This window comes from Danio rerio, chromosome 5 (genome assembly GCF_049306965.1).
Source record: "Danio rerio strain Tuebingen ecotype United States chromosome 5, GRCz12tu, whole genome shotgun sequence".
NCBI classification, from domain to species: Eukaryota; Metazoa; Chordata; class Actinopteri; order Cypriniformes; family Danionidae; genus Danio; species Danio rerio.
In genome coordinates this window covers 33,044,761-33,064,891 of record NC_133180.1, presented here as the reverse complement: position 1 = coordinate 33,064,891, position 20,131 = coordinate 33,044,761, and the positions used below count along the sequence as shown (strand labels likewise).

General features: G+C 37.7%; 1 protein-coding gene across 2 annotated transcripts in view; it reads left to right on the top strand.

Annotated features, from left to right (window-relative positions):
• The first annotated feature begins 3,024 nt into the window (after positions 1–3,024).
• ncs1a (neuronal calcium sensor 1a) overlaps positions 3,025–20,131 on the top strand; it is a 42,914-nt gene continuing 25,807 nt past the window's right edge. Inside the window, exon 1 of one of the 2 annotated variants that reach the window (NM_001328512.1) lies at positions 3,025–3,635. In NM_001328512.1, coding sequence (NP_001315441.1) covers positions 3,572–3,635 — 64 coding nt within the window. In that variant the 5' untranslated portion in view covers positions 3,025–3,571. The remainder of the gene's footprint in view (positions 3,636–20,131) is intronic. The other variant, XR_012405782.1, reaches the window with a different exon arrangement.

Genomic DNA, 20,131 nt, shown 5'->3' with positions numbered 1-20,131 from the left:
GCCCAAGCTAATTCTTTCCAACCACTTACCTTACAAAAATAGTGCATTACTACTAATAGCCAGTTTCGTTAAATTATATTTGTTTCTGTATTTATCATCACAATTAGCCTATTGTCAGGCTCATACAGTTAAACTAAATGACTCTCTCGAGTCGTTTTAACCATTTATACTTTCTAAACCTTTAATTGAAAATGCACATATTTATATTGAGTCTATGATTTTAGAATAATATTTTTTGGAAATATGTATATTTTAATTTGTTATTAAAGCTTAACAATAAAATATGCAGTAATGCTGTTTAATTTGAGCATGTAGCATGCACAGCCCTACAGTGTAAACGTAAATTAAACAGTAAATTACATTGTAAATTACACAGTATTAACAGTAATTTGAATTGTAATTTTACTGTAAAGCAGTTATGCAGTATGTTGCTGTATTGTGAAAATTACTGTATATTTTACAGTAAAGATATACAATACTAAAAATACAGTTGTCCCTTGCTATGAAACGGTTCAAACGCTGATTTGCAAATTATTTTTAGTGCAATTTGACTTTTTTTTTTTTTTTTTACTGCGCATTGTGCTCTGTGTTCTGATTGGCTGTAGACTATTGTCAAATAATCTCCTCCGTGTCTCATTTACAGTACAGAATGCGCTCAGCTTGCCAAGTTAACATACATTTTCGATCGCTAGCAGTGTGACTTTTAAGAAGTATGCAAAAAAGGTTGTAACTGTTCGCATTAAGACCATCGAAAAGGAGGTGCAAACTGGTTTCAGGGTGCATGCACTGGCGTCGCAAGTCGGCGGCTGTCTGCAGTGCCCAGCTACAACTATTCACACTATTCATATTTCTGCCGACCACAAAGCGTCATCTGAATAATTTGATTGTAAATAACATGCAAATGTGCTCCTTCGTGTTTACTTCCAACTGTCATGTCCGCGGCGCATCTGCTGTGACCCTCTTAAGGATGGAGTCTGCTTTCGCTTTGTGGATCAATTGACTGCAGAAAAAGAACATTACGCTGGGTGCCAATATTATCCTCACAAAAGCTAAAAAGCTTTATGAACCCTTTGCTGACATCTATTTGCGTCTGACAACAGGTTTTGACCTTTGGTTTGAACTTTGAGAGTTTAAAACAAGAGAGATAAGTGTGAAAATGTTAATGTCTCAGAAAAATGTGTATAAAGTTTGTAGAGATGGGTATTACAGCCTTAAAACATCTATAATAATTGCAAAAAATAAAGCTGTCTACTTCGCAGATTTCGCCTATCGCAGGCTATATTTAGAATGCAACATTCACAATAAATGAGAGACCACTGTAGATCAATAGTGCTGTGAATGTGAATACAGTATTTTTGCTGTCATTGATCATAGATATTTACATTAGATGTTGCCAATGTAACGAAGGCCAGCCAGTAGGGGCTGTGTAGGTAAACCTCACTCCTCTGACCTCTAAAGGTGCTCTAGCGACTGATGCTGGAGGCCATGGTCTTTAGCCTCGTTGGTAGAACAACCGACACCTATGCGGAAGGTCGCTGGATCGATACCAGCCTGAAGCGGGTTGGGTGGCGTAGGACAGACAGGGCTACACCTGTGCAGTTGTTGTCCGTTGGAAGGACTGCGTCAATAGAGCTGCCATTTTAGAACAGGGTAGCTCTCTTTTGAATTAAATGTGGGACCAAGGTGCAGTGGAGGATGGGCCATCCAGAGCCAGAGATATATACATATATCTATGATCGTACGTTTTCCAGGTGGTCAGTATGCCAATATTTTTTTAAATTACAAAAATCATAATTTTACATCACTTTTCTACATCGATGGATAAGTGACCGCACTGGCATTGCCGACAAAGAACATGTTTGTGTGCGTGGAAATGTCTTATCCTCCCTACCTTTTAAATTTGATCCATGTCCTGTAACACCCCTCTCCATACTTTCACTTTTAATGCTTACAGAGGGAGAAATTCATTTGTAAATGAATCCCTGTATTGAAGAACTCGTTTACTTACCCTAGTAGCAAAGAATTCTGGCCCAGATTTGGCATAAAGCTGGCACAGCAGGCATTCATCCGGCACTGGCATACAGCATGTGGGCCAAACATGGCCCGGGTTTGGCAGAGGCGGCACCGTCTTTAAGGCGGCACACAAGATTTGGGCCAGATGAAAAAGGTAGTATTTGGCCCAGATTTTAAAATTTGATAAGTTGGCCATGTGAGTTTGGCCAGTCTTGACCCACATTTAAAATACACTAAAATCATTTTTGAGTAAAGAAAAAAAATTCTACCAATCAGGTCACTTTGAGAAAAAGCGTGCCCATAGTGTGCCTAAAGCGCATCACTCCATGGGTTTATCAATTTCATTGCAATCGTGACACACCAACCTATCTGGTCCAGTTCAGGCCCAGTTGTGAGTTATTAACTTGGCTGAGACTTGGCCCAGATATGGTCTGTGTTTGGCCCTTGTCTGGAAGCCAGATTTGGTCCAGTCATTTACCGTAATTCACTGCGGCATGTGGGCCAAGCAAAACTTGATTGTGTGGGCCAGAGCTGGGCCAGAGAAATTTTGCTATGTGGGTAGCTAACAATAATACAATAATACAAGTTTATGGCACCGCAGCATCTTGTTGTCATACCTTATTTACATTGTTTGCTTATTTTATTCAACAAAACTAGAATAATAGTATTTAGTGCAAGTTGGTGCTACTTTGCCACCATATTGATTTACAGTAAGTTACTGCCAGAAAGTTTCTGATTCTATATGAAATCGTTAAAATTGTTATCATGTTTTCATGATTATCATGTATTGTTTATATATATGTGTGTGTGTTTATATTTTGGTTTCTATATATTTTTTTTAAATATATAAGTAAAATATGATGTTTTCAATTAAATAAAATGTTCACATTTGATATAATCAAGAAAGTCTTGTCTGAGGGGCGAAGCGCTGAGGGAGTGGCTTCGGTTGTCAAGGACAACAGCATCAACACAGATCGCGGTGACAACACTCCCGCGCCCGCGCACACACACACGCACAAAGAGAGAGAAAGAGGGTGTGTGAGAGAGAGAGCGAATGCGTGTGCATGTCTGAGAGTCAGTCATTCAGTGAATCGTTCCCTCTTCCTGTGCACAGACGCAAACAGTTGCGAGCTCCTAACAACGGAGTGCCTCTGCTGGACTCGAGCTCTGCCCTGAGCAGCTGAGGAACCGCAGACGCTGGAGGAAGAGGTGGAGGAAAGGGAGGAGGGACACCGGTGAACAGATTAAAGCCCTCTCTGCTTCTCTCCCTCTTTCATTCCCTCCGAGTGAGGAGAGACAACTCTGGGCTCTGCATGCTGTAATCACATTGCTTCTGTGTAATTTGCTCCTCTCAATTACTTGTCCTTCCTCCTCTTGTTTGAACTCTGCTGCGGTCTGGAGGAAAGGCACCATTCAAAGGACTTGTGCCTCTCGCGTGCTTTTCCCTCTTCTCTTTCCTTCTTTCTCTCTCATTCTTTCTCTCTTTAAATGTGAGTGGAAGGTGGGATTGGGGGAGTGATTTAGGGAGTGGGATAAAGCGTTGTGGCCAGCTGGAGAGATGGGCAAATCCAACAGCAAACTAAAGCCTGAGGTAGTGGAAGATTTGTGCAGAAAGACCTACTGTGAGTACTGCTATATTTATTCAGTTTTTCCATGTCTAGTGCCATTTTGTGCTGGTTAATTGCATGTTGTATCTAATCATTATCCTCCTCTAAATTCAAGTGAAGCAGAACAGGCACTGCGTTTACTTTAAAGGGAAAGTTCACTCCAAAAATGACAAATTTGCAACTATTTAGCCACTCTGACTTGTTCGAAACCATTTTAAGTTTTCTTTTTTGTCCTGATGAAACACAAAAAAGATATACTAAAGAATGTTGGAAACCTGTAAACATTGACAACCATTGTATTTGTTTTTTCTACTATGGATGGCAAGGATGTCCAACATTCTTCAAAATTTCTTCATATAATATCTTCAACAGAACAAAAATCAAGCTCAAACTTATTTGAAACAAGTCAAGAATGAGTAAACAATTTGCATCATTTTAATTTTAGGGTCTCTTGGTTGATGTCTAAAAAATAAGCATTGGTGGATTCCATAAGAGACTGAGGTATACGCTTAATGTAGCTAAGCTTAGTCTATTGATTATGTTTGTTTACGTGTGTGTCCGGCCTGCCTGCCCTATTATGCATGATGTCCCTTTAAGTCGAACGGGATGATCATTTCGTCTCTGGAGTTATTGATTTTCCTCTGTCACTAATCATATAATCATTAGGCGTGCTTTGACTGGCTTGCATCTCTGTTGTGAGAAGATAAGGTGTACATAAACCGCTGGCAGCGACTCTCACGTCCTGTCAATAAGGTGTGGGACTAACTGAAAATTGTGTTGCAACAATTCCTCCCTAAGGTGGCGAAAACATGGCATTATCATCATTATCACATTAACTGGCTTTTGTTGATTTAAACAAGATGAGGCTTTGAGACCTTGTCAATGCTGCCTAATAATCACACGGAAAAATACAGTTGAAGTCAGAATTATTAGCCCCACTTTGAATTAGTTTCTTTTTAAAATATTTCCTAAATGATGTTTAATAGAGCAAGGAAATTTTTACAGTATGTCTGATAATATTTTTTCTTCTGGAAAAAGTCTTATTTGTTTTATTTTGGCTAGAAAAAAAGCAGTTTTAAATTATTAAACATAATTTTAAGGACAAAATTATTACCCCTTTAAGCTAGATTTTTTCGATATAGTCTACAGAACAAACCATCATTATGCAATAATTTGTCTAATTACCCTAACCTAGTCAACCTAATGAACCTAGTTAAGCCTTTAAATGTCACTTTAAGCTGTATAGAAGTGTCCTGAAAAATATCTAGTCAAATATTATTTACTGTCATCATGGCAAAGATAAAATAAATCAGTTATTAGAACTATTAGAATTATTAAAACTATTATGTTTAGAAATGTGTTAAAAAAATCTTCTGTCCGTTAAACAGAAATTGGGGGGAAATTAAACGGAGTCTAATATATCTGGGAGGCTAATAATTCTGACTTCAACTGTAGATTAACCAAATTTAATAGAGAAAGTAGAACAGCTTTGACAATTATGAAATAATTAAGTGTGCATGACTGGATTTAGAAGCAATGGTTTGAGGGATTGATTTTTTTTCTAGTGCATGTGCTCTCTAGCCATGTTTAATCTATACGTTGTATTCAAGTCATTTACATTAGCACACAAACACTGGAGAGAAGAAGCAAGGGCTTGTGAAGTTTCTGTTGTTTTTCATAATGCAAATTTTGTGTCACCCTATTGGTCTTTATGGATCACAATTTATTCACATCTTCTTCTCAAGCTTGCATCTCTGGGGTGTTCTTCAAATTCAGCCTTGAACTTGAATGCATATGGATGAAACTCAATAAAGCTTGACGTCTTTTGTGACTGTAACTATAAGCATGCATGCTAAAGTTCAAGTTTGCTGACCTCCAACCTCAAATATTTTTTTTAAGCAAAGACATTTGACCTGTAGAGAATCAAAATGTCACAGACTGACCTTTTGGCTCAGTACGAAGAATACAAATTTCATTGCAGAAAAGTATAGTAGATGTTATGGTCAGAATTATTGGCACTCTGGGTCAAAAAAAGGCTGTGTAAATAAATCTACATCATTTATCCTTTCAATTCAAAACCCTTTTATTCAAAAAACAGCCCCCTAAAAAACCCTTCCAATGTAGTAATACAATTGTGGCTACGATTCATTGCTGAATGATTCCCCATTTTGAACAGTTCAGTTTAATGCAGTGACCTGATAAAACAGATTTATTCCCCAATGAATCTGCTGTAGGGCTGGCACAGTGGCTCAGTGGTTCATTGTAACCTCACAGCAAGAAGGGCACTGGTTCGAGTGCCAACCAGACCAGCAGAATTTTATGTGTGGAGTTTGCATGTTCTTCCCATGTTCACATTGGGTTTCATCTGGGTTTAAATACATGTATATATTGTTATAGGAATAGGTTAATTGAATAAACTAAATTAGCTGTAGTGTGAGAAGAAGAAAGTGTGTGGATGTTTTCCAGCACTGAGTGTTGTATACTTTCAGTGTTGGGTTGCAGCTGGAACGGCATCCGCCACATAAAACATATATCAGAGTAGTTGGTGGTTCATTCCACTGTGATGACCCCTGAAAAATCAGGGAATAAGCTGAAGGGAAGGGAAGTGAGTGATGAATTTGCTTTGAATCTTTTATTTACACAGTGACTTGTTCTCAATTGCAGTTGTAAATGTTTTCAAAATGTTTACAATTAAATATTATTAACAAATCCCACAACATCAAGACATTGTTTTCAGTCGTGCACCATATTCATTTTGTTTCTACAAATTTAAAGCCTTACATTTGATTGCAGAAACCCAGATTTTTTTTTTTTTTTTTTGTCAAAACAATGCGAGTCAAAATATAATTACACAAACACTAATTATTAACACTTGTTTGGTTGCCAACTTAAAAAAAATTCTAAATTACACAATGTTAAATGAGGTTATAAGTAAATGTTTTTTTATTTGTGAATAAAAATATATAAGTTGCTCTGGAAAAAAATAAGAGATGTTTTTATTTGTTTGCTGTGTTGACTTTTAAAAGGTAAAATTAACACTGTTTTATTTAATACACTAATGACAAATTGTCTTCTAAATTTCGAGAATGTACCCTGTGCTTAGTTGATCCATTTAGCAAAAATAATAATAGCTTTTCTCATTTGTCATAAGTGATAAGTATAAAGAGGTATAATAATTTTTACTTTTTTTTTTATTGTCACCGACCTTTTTTTTTTTTTTACTACAGTGATATCATTTATACTGTAAGTATGAAACTTTGGTGCTAAAGAAAATTGTGACTCCAGGCCTTACATTTTCAGTTCCTTACAATACACTGTCAAAGATCTTCCAGCACCTACAAGTAGGTAACCTGTTTAATATTCTACCAAACCTACTTTAAAGTTGAATGGAATTTAAGCACATTCCCAGTGTTAGTGAACCGTTGATGTTTAATGAGCATCTTCAGAGGTCGGTTTTGTGCTCAACGGGGGGTAAAGCAGGGCTGTCAGGAAATAATTTCCTGCTTCTTCGCTGCAGGGTTAGATACAGTAAGTGTGTAAGCTGCACAAATCTATCAGACTGCAATAGAAGCCAAGCTTCAAAGACTAGTGTGAATCACTCTTCAGACTACAAGGCTTTTAATGCACTATTCATGTAAGTGACCTGAAGTGTTTTCTTCTGTCATTTCCTTGACATACTGTTGGTAATTTTTTCTTTTCTTTTCACTTATAAAAGAGTACTATACTATATAAAAGAGTATAGATGCAAAAACATCTTAGTGCCATCTTAAATTTCCATTGAATCAATATTTTTCTCAGTCGCCTCTGTTTATGTGGAGATTTTGCTTTAAAGAGCAGGAAATCGACTTATTCTTTGCTATAAAATTGATATTACTGAATATACACACAGAAGTCTGATAAAAATGCTTATTTTAGAGGAACATTTCAGACGGCATTTAGAGATTTCTGCATTTAAACTCCTTAATTGCAACCTTTTTTTTCTTTTTAATGCTGTGAGCTGTCTCTCAGCTTTTATTGAAATTGTTAATAATCTGAACTTTTCATGCTGAAGATTTTGATTCAATGCAGGCCAACTTAAAATCGCAGCACATAATTGAAAGTGTGTTAAGGATAAATTGGGTTTGAGTTACGAGTTATGGTCTCTTTCCAGTGTTCGGCAGCTCTCCCTTTCTGATTCTTCTATTATGAGCTGATGAATGTAGTAACCTGTAATCAGTTTGATGTGAACTGATTTCTGCATCCAATTCTTCCTTCTGTAATGTGAGATGATGAATTTCCACATTCAACAGGATATTAAATGAAGATAAATATAGAGAAGGACTTGATTTTGGAATTCATTGGATGACAAAAATGACTAATGGCTAAAATGCCATTTGGATGTCACGTATTATTATCCAAAAGCCTACATACTGTGTGTGCCAGGCAGGAGAAATGAAATGTTTCATTTTTTATATTTTGTTTTGAGAACAACAGTTCTAGAGTACAAATAAGAGTACAAACTAGTTTCTGGCTCTACTGTGATTCACTGTGAAATGGATGAAATGGAAATAATTTACTAGTCAACTGCTTAAATAATTAAACAATAAATGCAGTATTTTTTGACAGATTCTTTGAACTTAACCATCATTACCCACCAGTGACTATATACAACCATATCGCACTGCTGCAAGTGTGATATTGAGTTTATACAACAGTTCTACAGCATAATCGAGTATATAAAAAAGAAAATCAAATACTGTTTCAGTCCTCTACTGATTATCTTAATATCTAAAGTGATGACAAAACAGATTTTGCTCACATTTTAAGATTATAAGATTATAAAATGCCATCAGTCTAGAGACATTTCCTATTATTTCTCTGTTGCAATTGGGATATCAAAGTAAATAACCCTGAAAAAGCCAAAGAAATGCAAACACTGCCAGATTACTGTTGTGTTTGCGAAAAGGGAAAACACTGAACACATGCAGGCATTTTTTCTTTCTTTTTACTGAACTAGTCTGCAGTAGTGAAACAGGAGATGCATTAGAAACGAACAGAACCCAAAAGTAACTCAGGGTTATAAAAAGAGTCGCCGACATAAAATACACACATTCCTGATATGTGAGTCCCATCTCACATGCAATACACTACAATTACTGGTATAAATACAGCACTACAACATACAAAAGAGAGAGAGATTGACTTAGAATATCACTTACCAGTTTAATAATGGTTTGATCAGCTGTACTTTATTATGCAGTTTTGGAAGTCAAATTATGTAAATAAAAATATTTGGAGAATTTTGGAACTTTTATTTTTATATCCACATACACAAGGAAAACATAATAGACCGTCTAATTGCATGATTAAGTGTAATAAACTAATTCAGGATAATGTTGTCATTCTAATGTTCCTAATTATACTAATGTTGTCATATTTAGTTACAATGGCTTTTTAGTAAAATATAAAAAACTAACAAAAATGTGTTAAATTAAAATGTATTACTATATTTAATAATTTAAAATAAATATAGCTATAAACTGACAAACTAACTGATAAACTTTTACCTTTTTATTGATTATTAACCGTTAATTTGTTTGTGTGACTAACTATATATGTTGAAATTATAATTACCACAAATTACCAGTACTTTATGGTTTAAAAGCAATATATTACTTACTATAAATTGCTTTAGTATTTAATGTGAGAAATCATTAATAAAAGTTATTAGAATATTAAGCAAATAAATACTGTTCAATCGCTGGGGTAAATATAAATATAGTGTTATACATTTATTACATTTTTGTTACATACATTTTTTATTACTTATAAAGATGTATTATAGCCTATGCGTATTGACTTGCTATTATTTTCTTCATTATAATAAATCCATTATATAAAATAATCCTGTCCAATTTAGATTGTTTATATAGCTCTGATGTTTCAGCAAAGCCAGCAAACGAGTATCTGCTATATTGACTCTGTCAGATAAATAATGACTGATCTTCTATGATGACTGAAAGAAAACTGTTCAGTCTTTTATATTGAATGACGTTCAGAAACAATGATCCTCATTCACCCGTCTCGGTCGTCATATTTGTGAAATAGTATACACTATTGTCTATTGTGTACACTATATTTGTTGTCAACAACATATATAAAAATATATCGATGACGATGCCTGAGAAGACGTTAATAACATTAACATTCGTCATAACCATATATGGTTTGCCTAGATTGTGTGTGCTGGATTGTGTGTGCCTGAAACGTGTGTGGGTCTGCGGGTCTGCAGCTGGGTATTATTGGGCCCAGGCATGCATTTAAAAAAATAATGATAAAAATCACAATATAAAGAAAACAAACAGGCCTTCCTTACAGAATATACTTACACATACAAAATGAGTAGTAGATGAGCCATTCAAATACATAACAGATTTAAAAAGAACAAAACAAAAAGCAAGCAAGCTTTGGAGCAAATCTTCTCCTTCAGTGGTTTTTTCAGTTTTCCTTTTCTCCAGTCCTCTCAGTTTTTTTCTGTTTCAGCCTGGTTGCGGCTTGTCTCTTCTTGTTGTCTTTGCCTGGTGTCTCTGCTGTCTGTTCCACTCACCTCTCAATCTTTCCCTCTGTACTGCTGGTTTCACATCAGCCATAGTCATCCTCTCCTCCATACTTCATGCTCAAACGTAACCTTTGGGTTTTCTGGATTCATTCATATTTCTACTAGCAGACAGACAGCTGCCTGTTTGACTTAGCATCTGTTTAATAATATCATAATATCTGACTCATTCTTTTTTTTCATTCATTCATAGACACACACACACACACACACACACACACACACACACACACACACACACACACACACACACACACACACACACACACACACTCTTTATTCTGTTCTAGTTAATTTTCTTCGGTCACCATGACGATGAGCTGCATCCTTTGTTCCATTTAAAGACTGCTAGCACATCTTCCACTGCTCTGATAAGTAGAAATATGAGGATATATTTCCCTTGCTTCCTAGAATTCAAATGAATAGGAAGCATTTCCACCTGCTTTACGGCTGATCTTTTACCATTTGCTTTGTTTTATGTGAAATGTTTTTTTTTTTTGGTCCTGAAATTGGCTCATTGGCAATACGTGCCCTGGGCTACAATTTTGAGAACCGAGAAATGCCCTGGCCTACGTGTTCCAGCAGTTTTTTGTCAAGGAACTGCCGCTGCAGCCTGGAGAACTCCAAATGGGAGGGATTACACCTAGTAATCCCAAGTAGGGCAGGTGACCTCCAAGTGGGAGAGACTTAAGCCCCAGTCAAATCACACAAATTTGTTATGATTTCGGCACAAAATCATAACATTCCTTGTCATGGGGATTCTTAAATGACAAATAGGACACAAGATTTAATAATTTCTTCTTGTGTACTGTGGCATAGTTCACAACAGCCAATGCCTTGCCTGCGATGCCTCATGACACAATCGCAGAAATTATATATATATATATATATATATATATATTAGGGGTGTCACGATTTCGATTAAAAATCTAAATCGTGATCGAAATTTATGCTCAATTTCGATTATTGAATCAAAAAATAGAATCGTCGATGCTGCCACGCCCCCATGTCACATCAGCTTGGCTTGCCAAGCGGGAAAAAAACAGGCTTGTTGAAGTGCTTGTTGAACTGCAGATACAGGAGACCCGTCGACAGAACTTAAACCCTCTCCTCTTTCAATGAAGTCGCCGGTGTGTAAGCATTTTGGATTTCCAGTGAGTTATGTTGACAACGTTCGTGTTGTCGACAAAAAAAACACAGTTTTGCAAGCTCTGCTTAGTACGTATTAGGGTTCGTCCAATAGACAACACCGGCATCACGATCCTCTGCCCGCCCCCGTTGCAAATCCGCTCGCGAAAAGTACACACTCAGGCCCTGTTTACACTGTCTTTGTTTTTAAATAGCATTTTAGAACGACAATGATTTGACATCCACAGTGGCGTGTAGCATTTCTGAGCAGCCCTCCTTCCTCTCTACCTCTGACACACACACACACACAGACACAGACGCACACACACAGCCATGGGCTCGAGACAGCGGGTTCAGGCATTCAGAGGATCAGTAGACTGATTCAATCTTTCACTCACTTGTACTTAGTCATTTTTGCGAACACCTCAGATACTGTTGGCTGGTTCCTGTTGGTTGTGCATCTTTTTTACCGACACCATTATAAAGACACAGATCACTGCCTATTCACGAGTCCCGCAGAAAAAGTGATTGACAGGTGGTAATTATGTGTGTATCTTGCCTTTATTCATTTACTGTATGATTTGTTTATGGGTAAAACAAAGACCATTCCGGTCAGGTAGTTTAAACGGTAGGCTACAAATAATTGGTCATTAAGTAATTAATTAATTATTCATAATCGAAAATCGAATCGAATCGTGCCTTTATATATATTTACTTATTTTTTATATCTCATTATTTAAAGATTATGTCCCGGGCATCTGATTTTTTCCCTTGCTGCTGCTTATTTGCTTTCATTTTCTCATCTCATGTTCAGGCAAAGTATTTAGTAAGAATCCCATGGCAGTACCAAGTTCACTCAAGCTGTTGATAATTCCAACATTATAATATCCTGAAATTGAGAGGCGGCCAATGTTGGGCTCGTAGTTTTTTTTGCAGAAGTTAAGCCAGCCAGCCAAACAGCTTTTTTGTAGCTTGGTAAGATTCAATGTAGAATCGGCGCTCAGTAATAGAGTGGAAGGATTTATTGGTACATGATATTCAGTCATTTTAGATAAGATAACACACACCTCATTCTAAAATTGTTGCACTTTTCCATATTTCTACACCATACTGCAACTTTAATTATAAGGTAAACACAAAACAAAAGTCTCCATTTTGAGCTCTTTCATAGGATCGAAAATTGTAAACACTCGCTCCATCGGGCTCGCAGCTCTCAGCACCATAAAAGCTTGTCACTGCTACCAAGACGACCAATTTATAGAGATTGCGCTATGCGTAGAGTCGATGTCAGCCACGGCAAGGGTTATGCAATCTCGCGAGTGAAGGCTGCAACAAAGCATATCTCTGCGCTTGACGCAGAAGTATAAATCAGCCTTTATGTGCCTTCGTGACAGTAAAGCTGGTGTCATGTCGAATTGTGTCCTCCCCTAGGAACCGGAATTGAGGGATCCTATTTCTTTTAGTGGAGTTTTAATCGGTAGAACTTGTAGCACCTGGTTAAAAATCCAGTGACATCATATTGTCATTTATATGATCTAAAAAGTCCTGTAGTGACCATTAATATTTTTTAAAGGATATATTTCATATACTGATGATTACATAAAGGCATGAGTTGTGGAATCAAGCATTTCTCTTTCATTCAGTTTATTAGTTTATTGCAAGCTTATGATCAAAGATGATTCAGTTAGACAATTTAGTTTCTACTATATGTTATATTTAGATATTGCTAAAATGTTTGCAAATTAAGAGCAGCTCATATATGGCAGGCTCTGAGCAAACACCAAAGCACCATGCATGTTTGAGAATATGTAGTAAATCAAACCTAGGCTCTTATTGCTCTTAATGCACTCCAGACCTGTTTTTTTATCACATCACAACCCCGTTTTTGCATCGAGTTTGCAATTTTTGTCACATGCCCAGAACTGATGCTGGTACATAAAACATGGTGTTTAACTTAGCGACAACAAATAGTTATATATTTATTAGCATGTGTCAGTTATGGAAAGTTACACAGCGATTTGTATACTGGACAAATCGTGGTATTTCAGCTTTTCTGTAAACTTCACCTACTGTCAGAGTGTCACAAATTGCATGCAGAACTCAGAGTTTTCACGAAGGAGCATTTGTGTTAGTGTGAACAGGCCTGATAAATATGATGGATAAAAACTGATTTGATTCTTCCATTCCTTCATGCTGTGACCTCTGTACTCCTCTTGAAGGAGACAGTCAAGAGAGAGACCAGTGGTGATGGCAACCAGGTCAGTCAGCTGTTCTCAAGTTTCCAGCATTGCCCCATCTCCTTCTCTGCCTTCATATTGAGTTTATGTCCACAAATAGGCTTAATCAAATATCACAGTGGGTGGCCCAGGGTAGAGGCGATATAGCAGGCATTATGTGGAGGGAGATTTACCGAGAGTCTGCTTCACAGAATGTGGCCCACACAGGCAGCCTGGCAGGGGATGTCCTCTGATTCACATAATCAGCAATGCTCTGCAGTGAGCTGTAGTTTCATGAGGTCTTTACCGATGGATCGACTGAGTAAAGAGTACTTTCAGAGCAGATTACTCACTTTAGACACAAACATTTGGACTATGGAATGCAACTTTTGTTTCAACGAGTTCTCAACTCAGGATTTTAATATCCACTTTCCTAAAGAGTCCAACCTTGGTCAGAGTCAACTGCTGTAACATTGTGGCAAATGTATGTTATAGAAAACTTTCTGATTTAAGTACAATTACAAAAACATCAACAAAAAAGTTGGTATTTAATGGTTTAATGGTTTTAGTCAGTAAGTAACATGAAAATGCTTTTAGTTTAGCACCAACATTTGTTTGTCTTGGTGTGATTTAATACTTAAAAAGAAAGTTAGTTTAATTGCTTTTGTCTGGAATAAACCACCATAGGCTCAATCTGAAAACATAGCCCTATAAACATTTCCCGCGACTGCGGATTATGTATCCAGAGTTACGCATGACTGCATTTTGTCTTTAAAATGAACGCTACCGGGCAGTATAATGCCGTTCCTTTTCGCATTTACCAGCTGACTGCTTACCTTCGTATGAACGGCTGTGCCGCTGTTACATCCCATTCACACGGGGCTTCAGCGTCAATGCTTGACTGAGGGTGTGTCTGAATTTGGGGCTGACACGATCATCATAGCAGCGTCAGCCAATAAAGCTATTTTGTAATCGGCTACTGTCTGAGCTGGGAAATTTGCATAGCGATCCTTTTGGGTGACGCTTCCGTTGGTGTTTGAAAAGTTGAGAAATTCCCAACATCTGCAGCCAGCAACACCACTGAAGTAGTGCTGGCAGACTCACAATTCAGTTCGGTAACGCTTGACATCATCCGTTCAAAATGAATGGGACGTGTTGACGCTGACGCCCTGTGTGAATCGGGTGGTACCAGTTTGACCAGTTAGCTCGCCATGTACATCAGCGGATGCAGAGAGGAGTTAACAATGATAACGGGTTTCGAGTCTAGTAAAGAACCGTTCCAGAAAGCGGGTAATACAAAAACAGGATCCAAAAAATAATAAAACCAAGTAAATAACAGGGTGAGAATGTGGTAAAATCTGAAAATGTGGTAAAAATCAGGCAAGGGCTTTTCTTTTTCTGTACTGATTTTTAAAACTGTCAGTTGGATTTAGGGAAGTGGGTGGGTGGGTCAGTCAGTCAGTCAGTTGACAGCGGCCTCTGGTGGATTTACATGAAAACAGCAGATGAGAATCTCAAAAAGGTCACATTGTGGCCTTTGGTGGATTGGCTAAAACAAAAACTGCGATAAACTGAGCTCCTAGGATGTATTTGCCACTTTCCAGAAATGTATATAGGGGTAAGTTTTCAGAATGAGGCTGGGTTGGAATAAACGTAACATAAATGTTGTTGTTTTTCTTATTGTATTTGTTGCGGTTCAGAAATTGGACCACTCAACATCCCTGTCCTTCATGTATTTGCTGAAGATAGCATTTTATGTTTCTTTTTTTGTAGATTTGATATACATGCCCAAATGTCAATAAAGCAGTGTGTCTCTTTTGAGCTCCTGGTTGAACTGAGGCTTATTTTCAAATGGCTAGGAGATGTAGCAAACACAACATTTTCCCTTAAGGAAAGTCAAACTGCGGGATTTTGATAACTCAAAAGGCACAGGGATTTCTGCAAATACGTCAGAACGGGGTTGGATCATATTCACACTTTAAATGAACCATATCAGAGTTCATTTGGGAGTGAACCGGGATCACCTCTTTAGCTTTGTCTCTGTCTATTTGTTGGTGTGCACCAGACTGTGATTGCTGTATTCACACCTGCGCAAAAATTCGGGAAACAAACTTGTTTTTGATTCATTTAAACCAGACAACACAGGCATAAAAAATTTTTACATTTACTTTTGTGCTGCAGACAAAGTTAAAGACAAATGGAAAAGTGATCAGACGCATACACAAAAAAGGAGAAGGAGAGTGTCATAGTGGGCAAGCTACCAAAAGTTAACCCTCTTCTGTTGTGGGTCACTGAAGACCAGTCATGCTGCAGCATTTTGAAGCATTTGTAGAGGTTTGATTGCCCGTGATGAACGTCAATTTCTGTGCTTTCATTTGGAGATTTCAAGAATGTGGGTCACCAAACAATTTATGGACTCTGTTGACTTCTGTCTGTAACTCTTTGCAACCAACATTCTTCTAAGTATCTTCTTTTATTTCATTTATTTTCCTTCGGCTTAGTCCCTTTATTCATCAGGGGTCGCTACAACTAAATAAACAGCCAACTTATATGTTACACATGCAGATGCCATTCCATCTGCAACAAAGTACTGGGAATCACCCATACACTCTCATGTTTACACACATACACTACAGACAATTTAGCTTACCCAATTCACATATATCACATGTTTTTGGACTGTGGGGGAAACTGGAGCACCTGGAGAAAACATACATGAACACCTGGCAGAAAAGGCCAACTGACCCAGCTGGGACTCGAACCAGTGACCTTCTTGTTGTGAGGCGCCCTCACCCCTTCATCTTTTACTTTCAACAGAAAAAAAAACCTTTTAACAAAAAAACTTACAAACTTTAAGGACCCCAAACCTTTGAAGCAACTTAAGTAAAAAAAGAAATGTCATGATTGGTCGAGTTAGCTTACCAATACAGTTTCTGTTGAGAAATGAGACTGGCAAGGTTTCAATGTACATATATTTAGATTTCTTCTGAATGTATTAAAAATATGACCTCAGTGCTGGTGTATCTGATATCATTCGCGTTACAAATCAGACAAATAAGAGTCTCTGAGAGTTCATTGGCTCCCAAGACATTGTTCATTATTCTTTGCCTGTCTCTGTCTCTTGCTCTCGTCTTGCTCTTTTGCTGGTCTTAATTTGCTGCCATGGTCCACGATAGCTGACAGTGAGGGGGGAGAGGCTTTGTAATTGTGTTGAACGAGCAAAAGGGCCCTGCAGCCTGATGGACAGATTAGATGAGATGGCTGGGCTATAGGCTTGGTTATTATGCTTTGAGAGATTGCAGAGTGTCTTTTATTGCCTGTGTTATTTTGATAGAGAAAGCTGTTTTTCTTCCAGGCTTTTTTCTTGTTGTTCTTTGTTGTACGAGATGGAGAAGGATGTAGTAGATGGAGTCATGTTGGGTCAGAGCACTGATGAGACACACCTGTGTTATGATGTGTCCTCTTACCCTTGTTTCTTCCTGTCTGGGCTGCCTTTTTATTATACCTACAGGTTTCTGTTGCCCTTTAGGTATGTTAATATTTTAATACTTTATTCGTTTATTAGAATATTTGGCTTTATATTCGTCTGGTGCTCTCTCTTCTTGTCAAAGCCTAAGAGCATTGTTTCAACAATTGTCTTCGTTTCAACATGGGCTCATTCTGAAAACGTAGCCCGATATACATTTCTGGAAATCGCAAATTATGTAGCAAGAGATACGTATGGCTGCATTTCATCTTTAAAATGAATTATACGAGGCGGTATGATGGTGTTGCTTTTCTCGCTTAACTTATGAATGGCTTTTCTGCTGTTACCAGTTTGTCCAGTAGCTCGCCATGTTTGTCGGCAGACTTAAGACGCAAAGTGAAGTTGACTGCGACAACGGGGTTTGAGTCTGATAAAGAGCGGTTTCTGAAAGAGTGTAAGAAAAACAAAAGCTAAAAAAATAAAGGGTGTGGGCGGGTCAACCGGTGCTTTTAAAAACACTGTTGGTTGGGTTTAGGCAGTGCTTAATTTGAGCCGGATCTTGCCAGATCCTGTTCCGGAAAATGGCCGATATTTATGTTTTGCAATCTGGAATTTATTTTAATGGATCTGGCATTAACTTGTGCACGGTGAATACCTACGTGTGTATGTGTGTGTGTGTGAGAGAGAGAAAGAGAGAGAGTGTGAATGCAAGAGAAGGTTGTGTGACACACACGGCGATAGTCAACATGCGCAAGTTAAAGCAAAACTATTGGCTCTGAACAATATTGTCAGCCAATGTGCTGTTCTTGTGTTTTCAATCACTTTCGTTGGTTGGTGATTGTTGTTTTGCGCACAGTGAGCATGTCACGGAACAGAATCGAGAAGAGGTTTTGCAGTTTAACTCAAGTCTTTTAATAACAAAAGTCAACCAAGGCAGTCTGTCGTTAATTCAGAAAAAAACACAGAGCTGGTTCTTCACAAACGAAACTCAAAGGGGCCACCCACAGCCGGGAGCAAGAGAGAGGGAGAGCAGATTTGTCCGTGCCCACCACTGCGATGTGGGAACTTCTGACCTCCTGGTGCTGGTGGTCAGAGCACAGTCAACAGGTGACTAAAACTTCAGCAGGCTGCGGCAATCTTGTACAAACAATGTAGAACACAATAGGGTAATACAAAACGAGACTTGGCGAGACAAACAAGGATTTGATCTGATTATGTGAAGAACAAAATACACGTAGAACAAACGCACAGAGTAACAATAATCTGACAACAGAGGGAGAAATAGGGAGGTAGATATAGGAGTGTCAATAATGACAAAGCGAGAACAGGTGACCTCTGATCAGCACTCGCGCTGATTGCAAGAGCTAACAGCTGGTAGGAGAACACAGAAGGGAAAAGGTTGACAATCAACAAACCAGATTCATGACAGAGCAGCTAAAATAAATAATGGCATAGTGGCCTACCTAAATAATATTTGTGTTTCCAAAATGGCAAATGGTCACACATATTTTCATTTTTTAAAACCCTGAGTCTTATAATGAGCCTGATCAAAATAGATCTCGAGAAGTTGAAACTGCACAAATGGATCAGTATAGTGGGAGAGAGACACAAAGCAATCTCAAGTCAGCCAGAAAACATGACAGAAGAGGTAACTGGGCTCTTCTTAAAGATTAAGACATTTAATTTAATTTGTTTTTCACTTGGCACATAATACTGACGTGAAGTGAATAGTGATTCTTAATACGATTTATGTTTATAGCTCCATGTATTTATTATCCATCACTGACCTATAACATTATATATGGCACAAAATAATAAATGTGATGCTCTTTTTTTGCGCTATCATCGTTTAATAAAGTAATGTTTTTATGAAAACTAAAATTGTTTGGCAGACGTTGGTCACGGTAACTTTTCTTTCCTGGTTAGGCACTGGATTTAGAGAAGGAGGAGGGTGGTTGAAATCGTTTGGTTGGTCAGTCAGTCGACAGCGGCCTCTAGTGGATTTATGTGAGAACAGCAGGTGCGGATGGAACCTGCGAGAGAAATTTGAGATCTGAAAAACCGTACACAGCAGCCTCTGTTGGATTCGTAAAAAAAAAAAAAAAAAAAAACCTAGCTCCCATGGGCCGTATTTGGCACTCTCCAGAAATGTATATAGGGGTACGTAATCAGAATGAACCTGGGTTGCTTTGTTTTCATCCATAATTAAAGAAACACTGGTCTAATCATTAATATGTTCATACAGTTGATCCTCCCTCCTCAATTTATTTTTTCTCTGCTCAACCTTTTGCTCTTCATGGATGCACATCACTGACCGTGGTAATAACAACATTCCTGCCCCAGACAGAGCTTTTTGTGTGTGCACCCATGTGTGTGTGTGTGTATCTTGACACAAATGTGTATAATGATATGGATATGACACGGTATTACAAGAAGATTATGAGTATGAGGACATTGCTGATGTGCCCATTATTCAAAAGGCTTATAAATTTTACACAATGAAACATTGCACACAGTTTCCTGTAAGGGGTAGGTGTAGGGTTGGGGTAGAGCAATAGAAAATACAGTTTGTACAGTATAAAAACAATGCAACCTATGGGATGCAGTTCACAAAATAAAATTGTGTGCTATCAGGACAGTGCATGTTTTGCTTTAATGATCACGCCTAAGCACTAGATATATGACAATTTTCGACATATGATGCTTTTAGGAAACAAACTAATTTTAAGATCAATTCTAACTATCATTTTTATGATCTACTTATGCTTACGATGCTTTTGTGAAACACAGCCCTAGTCAATAAAGAAGAAGTGTTGAGTCGGCAATATAAGCAAGACAAGGCAGGTTTTTTTATGTAGCACATTTCACATACACAGTGACAATTCAAAGTGCTTTACATAAACAGGAATAAAGAAGAAGCTTAAGAAAATAAAAATCAATTAATAAAAGTGGATAAAAACCGATTCAAATGTGTTAAAACAGGTTAAGAATAAAAAGAAAAAGAAAAGAAAGACATAATGGTGCCATCTGTCAGATGTAGCACAATACTCATTCAGTAAAGGCACAGCTAAACAGATGTGTTTTCAGCTGATTCCAGCAGTGGGGG